The following is a 15,577-nucleotide window of genomic DNA, read 5'->3' as shown; positions in this document are numbered from 1 at the left end:
ACTGAGTGTCTGCTCCTCCCTCCCCCAAGTTTTATCTAGTTGGGTGCTGTCAAGAGGGCTGTTGAGTGACTTCGCCGGTTGATTCGTGTCGAGTCATTCCACAGCCCTCTTGACTGTCTCACAGCATCCAACTAGATACGACATGTGAGGAGGGGGCGCAGACAACCAATCGTTCGTGTCTCCACGTTTTGTTTTTCACTAACCATTCCTCGCCAGGTATTTCATTTTTCGCTCCTATTTTAACCATCATACATGTCCTGACCTGATAACGAGATTCCAAGACCATTAATATTCATCACTGTGTTCTTTTGCAAACTCTCTAGTTGTTTAATTGTGAAGAGGGTAGTGTAGTAGCGGTTCATAGTTCAAATCCTGGAGCGACCAACGTTAGACACTGTTAGCAAGATCTAACATCCTCGTGGTCACTTTTCATGTTAGATGTTCCTGGTTACGCATAAAATGGTAATGGTATGGTTGATAGAGTTGATAAGCGTAGCATGGAATCGCCTTAGTGGGCTGGTGGGTATGAACCACTGCTGTGCCAGAATATTGAATAGTTGGAGCATAAGGACATCTATCTCCTTAAAAAAGACAATTTCTGAAGAGCTCTTGGACACAAAATAACTTTTATTATTGCGGTTAGAATGTATGTTACGTGTTCCCGATTATTCTCCTTCCTGCGAAGAAACCTTTCCATCGGGGGAAAGTCTTGACGTCGCTGAGGTTTCTTTGAAGGAAACATATTGTTGTATATATGAATAACATTTCAGGTGGTACAGGCCTGGGGAATATAGAACCTGAACGAACTCGGTGACTCCTGGGGTTCAAGAAGCTCTGAGAAGTACGCAAAACCTCGAATTCAAACCATCTGAGCGGTCCAAATGATGCTCACTGCCAGGATAAGTTTGGCCAGAGTAGATGGGACATCTACTTTCTCCGCGAACAGTGGGAATCAAGTCACATATTAGGTGATAAGAAGGTTGGATTTGTAATGCACTACTCAAAAGGTTGCTGAAAATCCGTCGACAGCCCATGACCGGTTTCGCCCTTCTTGGGGCTCATCAGGTAGGCGCAGTCCCCGAGTTTCCGTCAATCTTGAAAACAACTTGCACAATATTAGCACTCATTTGCAAACTAATTTGGTTTTTCAAGAGACTCATCTGGATTTGATTTGATCTATTTTGAGAAACATGAATGGTGGTGATGAAAAATGAAAGTTGTTTGGGGCCTGAACCTAGATGGAGCCAGACATGAATTCGAAACTTAGATTTGTGCTGAAGGCAAGCTCGAACAAAAACCAGTCTTGTCGCCCTACAACTGAATGTGTTGCAGGGTGGACACCGAATGTTCCGATGGAAACAACATTCAAGTTGTTTTGGTCGACATTCACTGTGTAAATGGTTTTTTAACTTCCTCCCATGGACACGTTGGTGCTCTATTTGGAAATGAGACAGATGGGAGCTCGGGGACTGCGCCTACCTGATAGGATCCGCAAATTTCGGAATATCTAATGGGCTGTCGAAGAGTTTTCAACAAGCTTAACATACAGTCGAGAGGTCGAGCCAGTACCCTCTGGGTTTCAGCTGTGCGGCCAGAGTTTTCTTATTCCTTAACTCATAGTGTGTGAAGAATCGAGGTGAAGAGAATCAAATGATGTGGCTTGTGCAGAAAACCCACAGGATGGACTACCGACAGGAGCACTGGTGGTTTGACAGTGCCGATAGATTTGTGCCGGATCTACTACCCATAGATACCCAAAATCGTTCTGTGCTTTTTACACGTTCCACTTGGTAGTCGGAATGTTTACATTTCAGTTGTTGTACAAGCTGGGGGGAAAGCATTGGTGCTCAGGGAAAGTACAGAGAGAGAAAGTACACACGGATTCCGAACTGAGTGACAGTTTCTGCTAGGAATGAAAGCAAATTCAGTTCACGTGTTCACGTTTCGGTAAAGCACATGTGCACGCACTTTTCCATGTGAAAACTCATCTGGATGAATTGATTCATTTTCAGAAGGTAAAGTTTCAGTTGTGCTCTGGAAAGCTCATTTTAAGCAAAGTAATTAACACCCGATGAGAGCACATGACATACGTCCGCCCTGCTCTATGAGTGTGGTTCGCCCCGCTGTTGAGATTTCACCTGTCGTCCTTAGATAAGCTGGGACACTGCGAAATGCACTCACCTGCATGCCCATTTGGTTTTCATGGGAGACCCAACCGAATCTCTCGTTCGTGATGTTCCTCGACTGTATGAGCTGCACCAGGCCACCTCGTGATTCAGTTGGCACAATATTCGAGATATCGCTGTATATTTTCATAAAGGAAACTACTCACAAGATTACTGAAAACCCTTAGACAGCCCATAACCGTTTCGCCCTTCTTGGGGCTCATCAAGTAGGCGCAGTCCCCGAGTTTCCGTCAACCTTATGATCTACTTGAACCCAAATTGCACGAAATTATTGAGGTAGACTAATTAGCAAACCAGTTTGGCTTTTTTAGGAGATCCACCCGAAACCCAGCTGAATCTCTCGTTTATGATACCGAGGAATTTTCAGCAACTGTATGAGTAGTGTGTTACATCGATATACATACCGTGATATCTCAAATATCGTACTAACTAGAACATAAAGCGGCCTGGTACAGCACATTCAATGGCTTGAAAACGTCAAACTAAGAGACGTTTCTTGATGAGAAAATGCAGTGACAGGAAACACTGATTTTTACACTGATTTTAGATAAGAACAGGTGTACTCTTTTAAACAAAATTCCACGAAATTAGCGAAATACACTCGTTTGCAAACTAATTTGGTTCTACGAGAGACTCATTTGGATTAAAGCTGAATCTTACGTTTGTGATGTTTTCATGCAACTGAATGTGCTGCACCAGACCGCCTCATGTTTCCGTCGCTACGATATTCGAGATACATATATATTCGAAATACACTACTCATAAAGTTGCTGAAAATTCTTCGACAGACCACGACCGATTTCACTATCCTTGGGGCTCATCAGGTAGGCGCATTCTCCAAGTTTCCGTCAACCTTATGTCCTACTTGAACCCAAATTGGGCTGTTTTCGAGAAATACACTCATTTGCAAATCAATTTGGTTTTCATGGGAGACTCAACTGAAATTCTCGTTTATGGTTTTCTACAACTGAATGTACTACACACAGGCCGCCTCACGATTCATTTGGCACGATATTCGAGATATCGCAGCATATTTTCATGAAGGAAACTACTCACAATGGAAACTATTCACAAGGTCGCTGAAAACTCTTCGACAACCCATGACCGGTTTCACCATCCTTGGGGCCCATCAGGTAGGCGCAGTCTCTGGGGTTATGTTCTACTGGAACCCAGGTTGCACAAAACTGGCGAAATACACTCACTTGTATATCGATTCATTTTTCACGGGATCCACGTGACTCATTCTCAAGGGTTCAAACTACATAAGTAGTGATCAAAAGTGACCATCTGGAAATGATACGAGCAACAAACACGCGTTTTTAGCGGAACACGGTTAACCAATATCAGAAAAATTAGCAATCAGAAATAACCCTAATAAATAGTCGAATAACTAGCTTTACTTAACGCGATTTGCGCTGTCTTTTTATCGTAAGACTGCCTCATAGACGGTACTTCCCAACTGATAGAACTACAAATAGCAGTCTTTTCATTTGGAAGAACAGTTCGAGGGAGATAAATCTTAAGAGGTCGAATGTGATCTCTGCGGAACGGTTTTTCCCGAAGATGGTCTCATCCTACTGGCTTCATTAACTCAAGACAAGTAAAAGGGAAAAATTCTCTGTAAAAACTGCGTTTCGAGCGGAAAATCTGTGTGGCCAAAAGCCGGGACATCTGTTGCGTCAGGTCGCTGCATCCATGGTGACAAATAAACTCTATGCTTTCTTGTCAGTCAAAGAATCTTCTAATGCTGAATTGATCTCTATGTCAATCAAAACCCGGTGAGCCGATGGTGGACGATTCTCAACAATGGACTGCCGGATAAGCGAATCAAATTGACACCGCTTACCTAGGATAGTGAGTTGGTAGCGCTACCGTACTGTTGGCGCATTGTTTAAGAGGGTAAACTCCTTGAGGAGCTCTTCTTCTCAAATAAGTGCTTCATGAAACGACAGGAGCGACAGTGGAAGATGATCGACAGACACATTCACCCAGCTGAACTGTCTGCCAGGCTGTGATCTACCAGGGCCATCTACTACCATCTATAGACGCTTCTTGGGTGGAACATTCTGGGTCCAGGCGAAAGCATCGGCTGGCATTTTGAAAAAACCTAATCAATGAAACCCATCAATAAATCTAGGCCTCAGCGCGTATCTAGTAGCAATCAAAGTGTCAATTTTCAGTTTGGATGTACTAGTCTATCGTGTATTGGGGAAGCTCTTGCCTTTTCTGAAAGAATGATTGGCGATAAAGCGACGCATAAATGATGATTTTTGTCATATTCGGTGAAAGTTTTAATAGATTTCAGACATGTGCGGTTATAAACGGGCATGGGAGGTATGCACTTCGATTCATTGCACTCATAAGACGTATGAGACACTATTAGGGCTGAAATGGGTTGCCAGCGATCGCAATCCCCAAAGATGCTACTCTGACTGGTTCACAGGCTGCTGTGGTTTGTGAGGAATCTTATCACTGGCGCCACATACGAAAGAACTGGAGTTGCTGACAATAGTGTGGATGACACTGATTCCAAAAAAGTCTCCGAGGGTGACTGCTCCGGTGTATGGCTTCTGGTTTAATAAGCCAGAAAAGAGATTGAACATAGGTGGTCATTGATGATGAGGAACGTTGCTAGGAAACGCGACAGTTTTTCGCCATTTCCTTGGAAATGCTTGTGCAACTAGTCATCTCGGCTGAAACGATTGAAACAGTTCTGAGAAGCGTGTTTCGGTTTGTCTCCCTGAGTAAGCTGCTAGAAGGACGTAGATGGATTTTGGTTCTTGCAGACTCAAGATGCTTATCTACATTGCATAACGATGGAGTGTTCTTCGTGTCCGATTCGAAGGTAACTTCTGGATATATTTTTGTAATGCGCTACTCATAAAGTTGCTGAAAACTCCTCTACAACCTTATGAGTAGTGCATTACAAAAATATATATGTATCGCGATATCTCGAATATCGTAGCGACTGAAACTTGAGGTGCCCTGGTGCAGCACATTCAGTTGCCTGGAAACATCACAAACGAGAGATTCAGCTGAGTTCCAGGTGAGTCTCTCGCAAAACCAAATTGGTTTGCAAATGAGTGTACTTCGCTAGTAACCTCACGATCAACCTTTCAGGCAAAAATTCGGACAATAAGAGGATTAAGTGAATAGGACATCCGTAATTCTCCTGGATGGGTGCCCCAGAATTGCTAAAGGACCAGCACTGTGTTGTCTCTGGATGTATTGCTAGGCTGAACAGAAGTACCGAACAGCAGTTTATTCCTTATTGGGAACCAGAAGTACTGTGTCTATCCCGAAACTCAGTTTCCAACTCAGAACCTCCTAGTTGAACACTTAAATTTTCAGTTTCAAGCTGGGGTACGCCAATGTGATTAACTCTCAATCAGACGGGAGAAGCATAATTCCACATTATGGGTGAAACTTTGTCACTCGGGGAGCCATTCAATACTTGACCACGTAATGTACTTTCTATGACTGAAGACTGACTGGGTGGCTCTACATCCTATCTAAGTGAGAGCTATTCACACTGCTGCTCAGCCGCTCATGACTGAATGGTCAAGTTTTCAACCACTGACCGGAAGGCCACGGGTTCGAAACTCTCTGTGTTTCGTGAGGTGCGCACTACTGATGATAGCCAACTAGTATGAACCAGTTGTACAGTGCACCTTGGATTTTTCAGTTGGCTTCATTTGAAAACCCCTTCATCTTCTCATGTTAACCTGGGAATTGTGACAATGATCAATGTGAAAAAAATGCGTATCTGTTATTGAATAATGAATCAGGGAATCAAAACAGAACACTGTCAAATGAAGTTCATCTACACGGGAAAGCCGAGAACCACCGCGAAATTGTCTCTTCCTCTAAAGCTCCAATGCATATTGGAATTATCGGAGCTGGAATTTCGGTATCTTCCTTCGTGTTCAATCAATAGCATATTGATTCGTGATAGTAGGCTGTCCTTTGGCTTTGAGCTATAGCTTCATATCACCTATAGTATCTTCGCAACAGATCCTTAGGGCGGTGGCGACAGAAACTCAGTGTGCTATTGATGACGAATAGGGTAATTCATCATACGTATCAGCTTAAAGGTAAAAATTTGATCAAACTCATGTCCGACCCACGGATTGTTCTTGTTTATCTAAACTGGTAAGTGTGAAGAAGCTCTGGGACGATGTGAGACCAGGGCTGTAATCTTGGTAGTCGAGAATTATACTGTTTGACCAAGAGTGTCAGGTCAGCTTACTCAGTCGCAACATTCATCCATGTTTACATGTTTATTCCAACAGTTGAGAAGAGAGAATGTCTGTCTACACTTTCGAATAAAAGAGTTTTAAGGTTTAGCGTTGGCCCGACAGTTCAAATGAACACGATGCTCAGTTCACACATTTCTCAGCCATCGTTTTTTTCACCAAACTCAGTCAACCTAACCGAGACTGGAAATTACAGCAAATTTACTTGGACCGGTAATTTGTAAAGTCTAATACCCCAGGGGAATATTGTCCGGAAAATATCGACTGTTTTTTTCTAAAGTTCCCAGACCGACGAATTTCCGGACAGCCGATAACGGAGACGAACACTGGTTCTTCGCCCCCAGATATGAATCAAACCCCCGTGGCGTTAAATTTTGAAAGGCAAACTTTTCACGAAAAGTGTCATTCACCTGAATTCATTGATTTTAAAGCTATAATCTGCATGCCGAAAAAAATTGTTTTGGCGAGAAAGCCAGCGGAAAAACAGTACCCCATTTGACAGTAATTGAATTCCGGGCAATCTATTTTCAGTACATTAAAACGAATTGTGGGAATTGATGGAGTCTCTAGAAAGATTTGCGCACAAATTACAGAAAAATCTTGAAATGTGGGATTACGTTTTAAAAAGATTATTTATTCTGATAAAGGAAACTACTCACAAGGTTGCTGAAAACTCTTCGGCAGCCCACGACCGGTTTCACCCTTATTGGGGCTCGTCAGGTAGGTGCAGTCCCCGAGTTTCCGTCAACCTTATGATCTACTTGAACCCAAATGGGACTGTTTTGGAGAAATACACTCATTTGGAGATCAATTTGGTTTTCACGGGAGACTCAATTGAATCTCTCGTTTATGATGTACTGCCATAGTATGCCCCACTGTACTCCGCGATATCTGAAAGAAAATCAATACGCGATCAAATCTAACTCTGCTAGATTACTGAGCCCTCCTCATTTTGCACTGGAACCACTAACTCAAAAACTATCGATCACCCAGTCAAGCTAGAAAATCACTCAGAGTAGATGATCACTACTCATTATAGTCTGTGTGTGGTTTCCTACTGTACATTCCTGCATCTTGTTTTTGTGTTGTTGGCTGCTGTTAGAGCCATCTCTAACTTGCCAAAATCACATGCCTTCCCTGAACTTGTACACTGTATCTAGTCCAAATTCCCACCACTTCGAACGCTGCATGACTCGGCCATCATCCAAATCTTATGGGCTGACGATTATATGAGGAAACTTTCAATGTTCATCATCATCTGGAAAGCTAAGAAGAATACTACTCACAGTTTGATGACAGTGTGGGGAATATTAACAGCGAATCCATTCTTAATGGAGATTGTGCCCTGAAAGTGGAACCATCCTATGCACAAAAGACTAGAAGTACTGTGAGTTTTTAATCCTTTTTGGGAATACTCAGCAATGAGCGTCTCACGAACCCATGATCACCAGGCAAGCGGTTTGAACGCCCAGCAGCCACGGGCGGTTGATCAGCAGTGTGGTCACATCTAATTTATACTGAATATAGCGCCACTCATCCTACGTTCATTTCACTTCAAGGTTAAAGTCCAGTGTTTATAACGGTAATAATGAGTCCAAATACATCCATCGACAGATATACAATCTTTTGACCAGTTACCTTACTTAGTCATCGTAATCTCGATTCAGCTATCCATGCTCGCTGATTTTTCTTATCGTACAGAGAGAAATCTTATCCGTGTGAAAGTGATACCACCGTTTCGTGTTTCTCTCACCCCACAGCCCTATTCAGCACAGGATCCGGCGTCAACACATGTTTTCTGTTTTTGTGCAACAGACGAGAAAGCTTTACGTCACTGGGTGTGTCGCCTTCGAATAGCGAAAGTGAGTGATTTGGAACAGGTGTGATCGACATAACAACCAACCCATTTCTCTGAGACTCACTTGTGTATATGTGTCCTAAAAAGCGTACCATTCGTAGGACTGCTACACACCCAAGTTCAATAGAGTTTGAAGTTCTCAGCCTCCCTTCTGACTGACTAGCAGCGATGATGTTCATCTTGAAAGACTAATCTGTAACAACCGTACGGTTTAACCGTGAGAGATTCCCATCCTACTACTGAATTACTGTCAGTAGTCTTGAAATTTCACACATGAGCAAGACGCTAGTTTCCAGGTCATGTGTAAGTTTGAGGGTATACTTGGGGAATAACATTGTTTTTCAATCTTGGATTCTGACGACTATATGAACAAGTTCAACACTTGTCATTCGGAAACAAATCTACAGACCTGACATGTCCAACTTTCGACAAATACACCCATTTGCATATGAATTTGGTTACATTCTTCAGCTATTAACGAGTCTTCAGAAGCTTCGTGAGTGGCTTTGTAATAAAAATGTCTGTGATCTACCTACGAGTGTTAAAGAAGGAAGGTGGGCGAAGAGCTGTATGCCCCACACTGTCCCGTTTCTCGGCGATCGGGCCTGTAGCAGCTGGAACCAATGTGCCTAAGGTACACGGTTCATAACTGCTAAATTTAATTGATTGATTGATCCATTCGCGACCTTGAGATTGACTGTGCCGCTGTATTTTCTTCCTCAGAAAAGTTTGAAGTCCTTCATGACCCGGAGTTAGTTTTGGAATTCTGTGCTTGCTGGCCTACTCAAACGCATCGTCTTAGGCAAGTGTTTATGCGAAGCTCTCCCTGCCGAAAAATACCTGAAGAATGAACTCCTGAAGAACTGTACTCACTCCGGTCGTCTGACAAACCGATGTCAGAATTCATGCACCGTTCACCAAAACCAATCAATGTAATTGGTTTAAAAGTAGTTTATTCTCTATTGGGGAATTCTACAGGATTTCTGAGCATCAGCTACTTTCGCTTCGACGTCTGGAGCTTTTGTGGACACTTGTTGCGTATGTCTAACTATCGTTTGTCAAAGAGAGTGCTGTTTTCCATGCCCAATTCAGAGTGGCGTAAACAGAGAGGTGGCCAACCCATGACCTGGCAGAGGAGTATGAAGGAGATCACGAAACGCTTGGGTGCTGTCGGTGCTACCCGCCTTCCAGGATGGGGACCGCGTGATCCTCACTGTGCCTGGTTGGAGACACTACAAGATATGGCTGCCAACCGATGACAGTGATGTTCTTGTTGTCAGTTTTTATCCAGATTGTCTAAATGAGCGCTTAGAGGTGTAGGCACCTCGAAATGATTGTGGTAAGCCGGCAATAAATCCCTTCCCCGTCCACCTTTATTCTTTTCTTCACAGTATAGCTTTCAAATAAATCATGGTTGTGCGGTTGCGAAGCATTGATGTTGAACACTGATGTCATGCTGTCGATGATGATGATGATTATGATGGTGACGGAAGCTTTTGTTTCGATCTGCTGCGCAGGATATGATGACATGACAGTCGGAAGAAACATCAACTCCAACCCGGACAATCCCTTGCGCGAGCATGCACTGATTGCTCGTTTGCTACACAGCTGATGAGTTGGGCTTCATTTGTTTTCTGATTCAGCTTTTACGTGAGCGATGAGTGCTCAGGAACCAGGACTTTGACAACTCAGAAGTAGTGAAACTCAGTCGAATATAATCAGCGTTCTCTTCGCTTCCCAACCCAGATTACAACAATGATCAACAGCCTTCTTTCCATCACAACGTAGTATGGTATGGCCCTGAGCTAAGCTGACAAGCGATCAGTGTTTACTGTTGCTTTACTCACAGTGGAAACGCCTGTTCCCAAGCTATACTGATTTTCACTTACACTTGTTTCGCTTCCGTTACGTTTTGTTCAACATTAATTTAGTAAAAAGGTTGGGGAAAATCTTCACCTTCCGGGCATATTTTCACCAGTGGCTCTTCAGAGTCGAAAACCAAGCTTGGACCGGAAATATCCCACCAGTTTAGTTTATGAAAATGTCGATCGTTTTCGGTTTCTGTCCCTTTCAGAAGAGCGGACCGCGCTTCGAGGCCTCAAATATTTTCCTACGATTTACCTACTAACTCATTAGTGAGTAGTTCAGGGTGCATAGCTTTTTCATCCGAACTGGAGGGAAACGAGGGTTTCCGAGGACAACATGACCTCATTCTGTGTCCTATTTTAGCAGCTGTTTTTCTTACTCATTCATTTTCCTCGACCTGACTATTCGCTCAACCACTCACGTTAGCGACAACCAACCCTAACAGCTCAATGAATAACTGTTTGCCTTCGATTATTTTAAATTTCTACAGTTTGGAAGGCAACTATTCGTGGACTATCAAAATGCCATGGCTCGAATACAACGGCAAATAGCCATGACATACGGTGTCCCCACTGGACTTCACGGGATGAATGGCTCACTGAGCGCATGCATTCAGCGCAAGTCTTCCTTCGATATTCTGTCTTCCTCAGCATCAACAGCTGCCCTGCTGCCCGCCGGCAGTGCTTCAAGCCTCGTCGCTGGAACTGGTTCGCCCTCGATTCCAAAGCGAAGTTGCCTTGGAAACAATTATAATTTGTATGACCAAAGGTATCCAGTCGCACCCATGACAAAAGAGGCAGGCCAGCCGCAGCAACGAAATCAAGAGAACAGCAGACCGGTTTCTCCCCTTCTCACCCGAAATACATCATCTTATTCGGCACCTAGATCACCATCTTACCAGAACAATCCAGCATTCACCCGCGGAGACCACAGTCCAGTTGCAAGGGTTAATTTTGTCCTGCCAAAATCTGGCCCCGGGACTGAGGACACATCCCAAGACGCAAAGCCCCATAAATCGATGAATTATATTTGATTTTCTAAAACTGAAATTCCAGAGTTATATTCCAGATTGTGAGCACAAGTTCTCACTTTCATTTTTGAAACTTCAAAATCGCCCTTCTGTACTCATCTGACATTTGGTAATATGATCTGTGTAAGTGTTTAGACTATTGTAAATAAATTTCCCGCACTTACCAACTATTGCCAAAAGTTGCAACCATAGATACCAACAGATCTCACTTTATGTAACCGGAAACCGCTGATCGATATAATGCACCTATCATGCGCCAACGAACCGGTTCAAGCTTCAGCTAATTCATTTATCCACACATTTGCCTTTTGGCTGTCGGCGCTTTTGGTAAACACGCTCTGCTTCCGAATTTTCTAAGCCTTTTTTCAATTATCCCAAAACTCTGTGCCCAATAACTGGGCTGTTATCCACACATTGTCCGCTGTCACTTTCTCCACTGATTTAGACAATCGACGAACGTTCCAATACCCTGTTGTGTATCAGTCAAGCGCAGTTGGCGAGTTTTCAAATTTGATAACTCACACGACAATCGCATGATTATACTTCCCACCAAAAATTTGGCTTTATCATTCGATTGCATTGCCTTTTGACCTTTCTGCTTTTGCAACATAATACTTCATGGTTTTTATTTCCCAGTTCTTTGAGTTAAGCATTGGTGCGTTGTGATCGCAGGTAGCTTTTGAATCGAACTTTGACGTAATTGTGACAGCTGTCTTCCCTTTTATCTCGTGCATACAGGCGACATGCCAGTTCTTGATCAGTAATCCGACAAAAACACGGATCAAGTGGCACGTTCTTGAGAATAGACCGTTGGAGTCATGGCTGATATAAAGAACAGCGTAGTGATGATACCTACCTACCTGTTTGACGGTTACACTACGGACTAACATACGAGTAGTGTTGGTCAGATAGTAAAGCACCGTTTATGCATGTGACGTAATATTGATCTGTGAATTATTGATCGCTTTTTGCAGTAACGGTTTAGTTCGTATCCGCCGGCAAACAATCTGCGTCCTGGGAGCGCCGTCCATTTTACCGGGAACAGGCAGGTTATTGATTCTAGCCACACGAGCAATCTAATACACACACAAGAAGAGTCGAGTTAGAGTCCACTACAGCCTGCAGTGCCACGCACCACTTCTGTCAAGCACGTCTTTGGTTGGTGATTCTCTCCAATGATTCGTTTAACCGGACACTTTAAATCTCCGCCTGCTCTGACAGCCGCGGCTTTGCTGCTCGGCACGCACGGGCTGTCTGAAACTAACCGTCTTTGGCTTATACCGTGCGGCAAATCCGTTTAAGACTGCCGATTCGAGTGTAGATGGTTGATGTTCTAATGGCTGGTGATCATTTCCACGATAAATTATCCCTGTATTTGATAGTATGTTGCACCAGACGTAGTTTGCTCACGCGAATAGCAGCCATGTTCTGTTATCAAAATTGTTGGATAAATTAGCGTTTTTTACAGCTAGAGCAGTGTGCTCCATAAAACAGTGATGGAAAGTTGGTGAACCAGAGCAGATTAGAAAAATACGCGCGCTGTTGTAACTGACTGCTAATGCCCTGGTGTCGGAAAAAGACTCGCCAACGGGGAACACAGCTGCTTTATTGCAAACAACCGAGTGGAATAGTTACAAGGGGCGTCACGGTCTTTAAAGCCCACTTTGAACCCTGATCCAGGCTGTTCGATCAGTAGTGGATGAACACTCATCATCGTTGGCCGTACTTCGATGACATGTCAGAGACTCATCATCGTCAATCGATTCTGATTTGACTGACTGTTTGGGTCGTAGATGGGAAGCTGGCTTTTCTGGCCTGAATGCTTGAGGACCTTTTCACTGCGGTTTTGGTTGAGTTTGAGGTTTTCAATAGGTTTCTAGCATTCTAGGATTATTTTTACGAACCTGACATTCCTGACAGTGGCTTATAGGGAAATCTCTTCGAACATCAAAAGCGTCAAAGTGAAGACCTTCAGTTACTTGGAATCAGGAGAGAACACCTATCAGGATAGATAGGTGATCCGGTACGCATTAAGTCAGCTGATATGGTCGGAAGCACATTAACTGACGCTCCCTCCGTTTTTCTAGCTAGACACCTAGCGGTCAAGCTAACAAGAAGGAATTAGAGTGTGAGGGTTGTAAATTCAAACGCAACGGTCCATTAGTGGTGCTTGTCATTGAATGTGATCCAAAAAGCCTTCCTTCTGTGTGCCTAAACCAGCACACACTCAAATGGCAGTAAGCCGGTCAGTGTGATCAAATAATGGGACTTGGATGTACAACCACTTCGGTTGAACTGTGTTAATTCACGTATCGGTCATGAATTAGCAATGTCTACCAAGCGGCTACCTAAGGCAGCCATATGATCACGTGTGCATCATCAAGCGCAAAACAGATCAGTTTTTTGCTAGATCGATAGCTTGTTGATCTTTGCTCACAACAGCAATCAGTGAACATTTATGCTTGTTTCAAGGATTTGCTCTGCTGAAAAAAAAAAACAAAGATATTGAGGATGAATGTTTAATCTTACTAGAAGTGTTCGAATAGTGGGATTAGTGGTGGAGTCTGCTAACAGCCTAATGATACATGGCCGCATGAGCACTCCATATTCCGGTATAACAGTCTGGACATTGGAACACGCTGTTTAATGGCGTGCGTGTGTGCATTGTCTGCATGTCTGAAGAATTTTGGGTGAACTTGACGGGTCTACTGTTTGTGAGTTAGATGGAAGCGCTTCTCCACGCGTCCAATGGGCTGGATGCTTGCGTTCTGTTTGTCTGTTTGTGCTGCTTCGCTTCAGTTGATGAAGAATCTGCCCTTTATCAGATGTCTTCAGTGCGTGATGAGGTCCACCTTGGTGACCAATTTGTGATTGACGCTCACCGAAAATAAAATGGGGAATGACTTCTTCAATTATGTGTTGAGCATCATTCGTCTGTAGTCAGCCTAAGCACTCACAACGTCACTTGGAGGCCACCAACCACTTAACGTTAGAAAGCTGTAACACAAGATTGTCCTTCATTTTGGAGTGCACCACTTGACCCTAATCACGACAATGTGTGGGTGCTTATGTCCTTTCGTTTCCTATGTGCGATACATCGTTTAGTGCAAGGGTACTCATCACCTCCAAAACTTTTTAGTAGCCCAAAAATATCTAGCTGAATTGGCTGAGAAGTTTCCAAAACTGGTCTGGCAAAATAGTGTTATGGATGACGATTAGAGAAGGATGAAATTAGTCATGCTCACAGCCTTTAAAACCGTCTGCCCTCACACCGCAATGACTACCGGTTCTTGTCACAATCAGCAATTCTGACTGAAGCCAAGAAAACTATACCAGCAACTATACCAGCGGGCAAGAATCCCTCAAGTGCAAACAATGAAGAGCCTAAGGATTGCGGGAGAGTGCCAGTGGACAACAAAAGTCCGGGGACATTGAGCAGGCTTTTGCAAAAGGAAATATCGCACCCTGTTCTAGCTACTCCGGTGAGCTTGTCCAAGAAGGGTGGGTGTTAATGATAGGATAGGATCTCAATCGACTGAATGACTTGAGCGATGTCTGAACACTTTGAAGGAAAGTTCGGCTGGATCCCATCAACTCAATGTCTGGAAATAGCTGATGAACTCGAGTGAACAGTCGTCACAAGTCCGTCGTCGACAACGGAATCCCAGCGTGAAATTTCATTGCTTCAGTGAAACAAAGCACTTGGTCTAGATGGTTCGCACCCAGCATCTGGCTGAAACCTTCAAGCTTCAGCAGTTCACTGACACAGTCCCGTTTACTCTATGTTCTGAGTGGAGCCGAGCACATGCATGCCAAGTGACAATTTCTCATGTCACATGTGCACTCACATCGTGCCAAGTGATAATTTCTCATGTCACATGTGCACTCACATGAAATGTTGTACACACACTACGACCCTACGCTTCTAATCATCCTGATGATCAACAGTGCAGAATATGGGATCGATTAGATCCTGGTGCATTGGCTTCCGAGAGGATCAAAAGAAATTAGCGGATATGCACTCATCTGCAAACTAATTTGGTTCTTCAAGAGACTCCCTGGAACCCAGCTGAATCTCTCGTTCGCGATGTTTTCAGGCAACGGAATGTGCTGCACCAGGCCGCCTCATGTTTCAGTCGCTACGATATTCGAGATATCGCGATACATGTATATCTTTGTAATGCACTACTCATAAGGTTGCTGAAAATACTTCGACAGCCCACGACCGGTTTCGCCCAAGAACTTAGTAATTCAATGATTGCATGACTAATGTGTCACTGGTAGAGTTACAGACTTCAACAAATACTGACCTCTTCAGTAAAGTCTCGATGAAACTTCGTCGGAACAGATGCGTCCTCGTAACGCGACATCCTCTGGACAC

The 15,577-nt window shown here is 43.7% G+C and overlaps 2 protein-coding genes across 2 annotated transcripts in view; one reads left to right on the top strand and one right to left on the bottom strand.

The window, feature by feature from the left end:
• The window catches only part of T265_15225 (hypothetical protein), a gene marked incomplete at both ends in the record, with an annotated part of 8,022 nt that extends 2,723 nt beyond the window's left edge, over positions 1-5,299 (bottom strand). Inside the window, 4 exon segments of the mRNA XM_009177101.1 lie at positions 2,182-2,302; positions 2,507-2,632; positions 5,095-5,193; positions 5,211-5,299. Of these exon segments, the coding sequence (XP_009175365.1) occupies positions 2,182-2,302; positions 2,507-2,632; positions 5,095-5,193; positions 5,211-5,299 (435 nt within the window).
• T265_10655 (hypothetical protein) overlaps positions 1-11,892 on the top strand; it is a gene marked incomplete at both ends in the record, with an annotated part of 115,354 nt that extends 103,462 nt beyond the window's left edge. The window contains 2 exons of the mRNA XM_009177100.1: positions 8,203-8,304; positions 10,657-11,892. Of these exons, the coding sequence (XP_009175364.1) occupies positions 8,203-8,304; positions 10,657-10,919 (365 nt within the window). The remainder of the gene's footprint in view (positions 1-8,202; positions 8,305-10,656) is intronic.
• Positions 11,893-15,577: the final 3,685 nt, after the last annotated feature.

The sequence above is a fragment of the Opisthorchis viverrini genome, assembly GCF_000715545.1.
Source record: "Opisthorchis viverrini unplaced genomic scaffold opera_v5_389, whole genome shotgun sequence".
Classification (NCBI taxonomy): domain Eukaryota; kingdom Metazoa; phylum Platyhelminthes; class Trematoda; order Opisthorchiida; family Opisthorchiidae; genus Opisthorchis; species Opisthorchis viverrini.
This window is presented reverse-complemented; position numbering and strand designations above follow the sequence as displayed.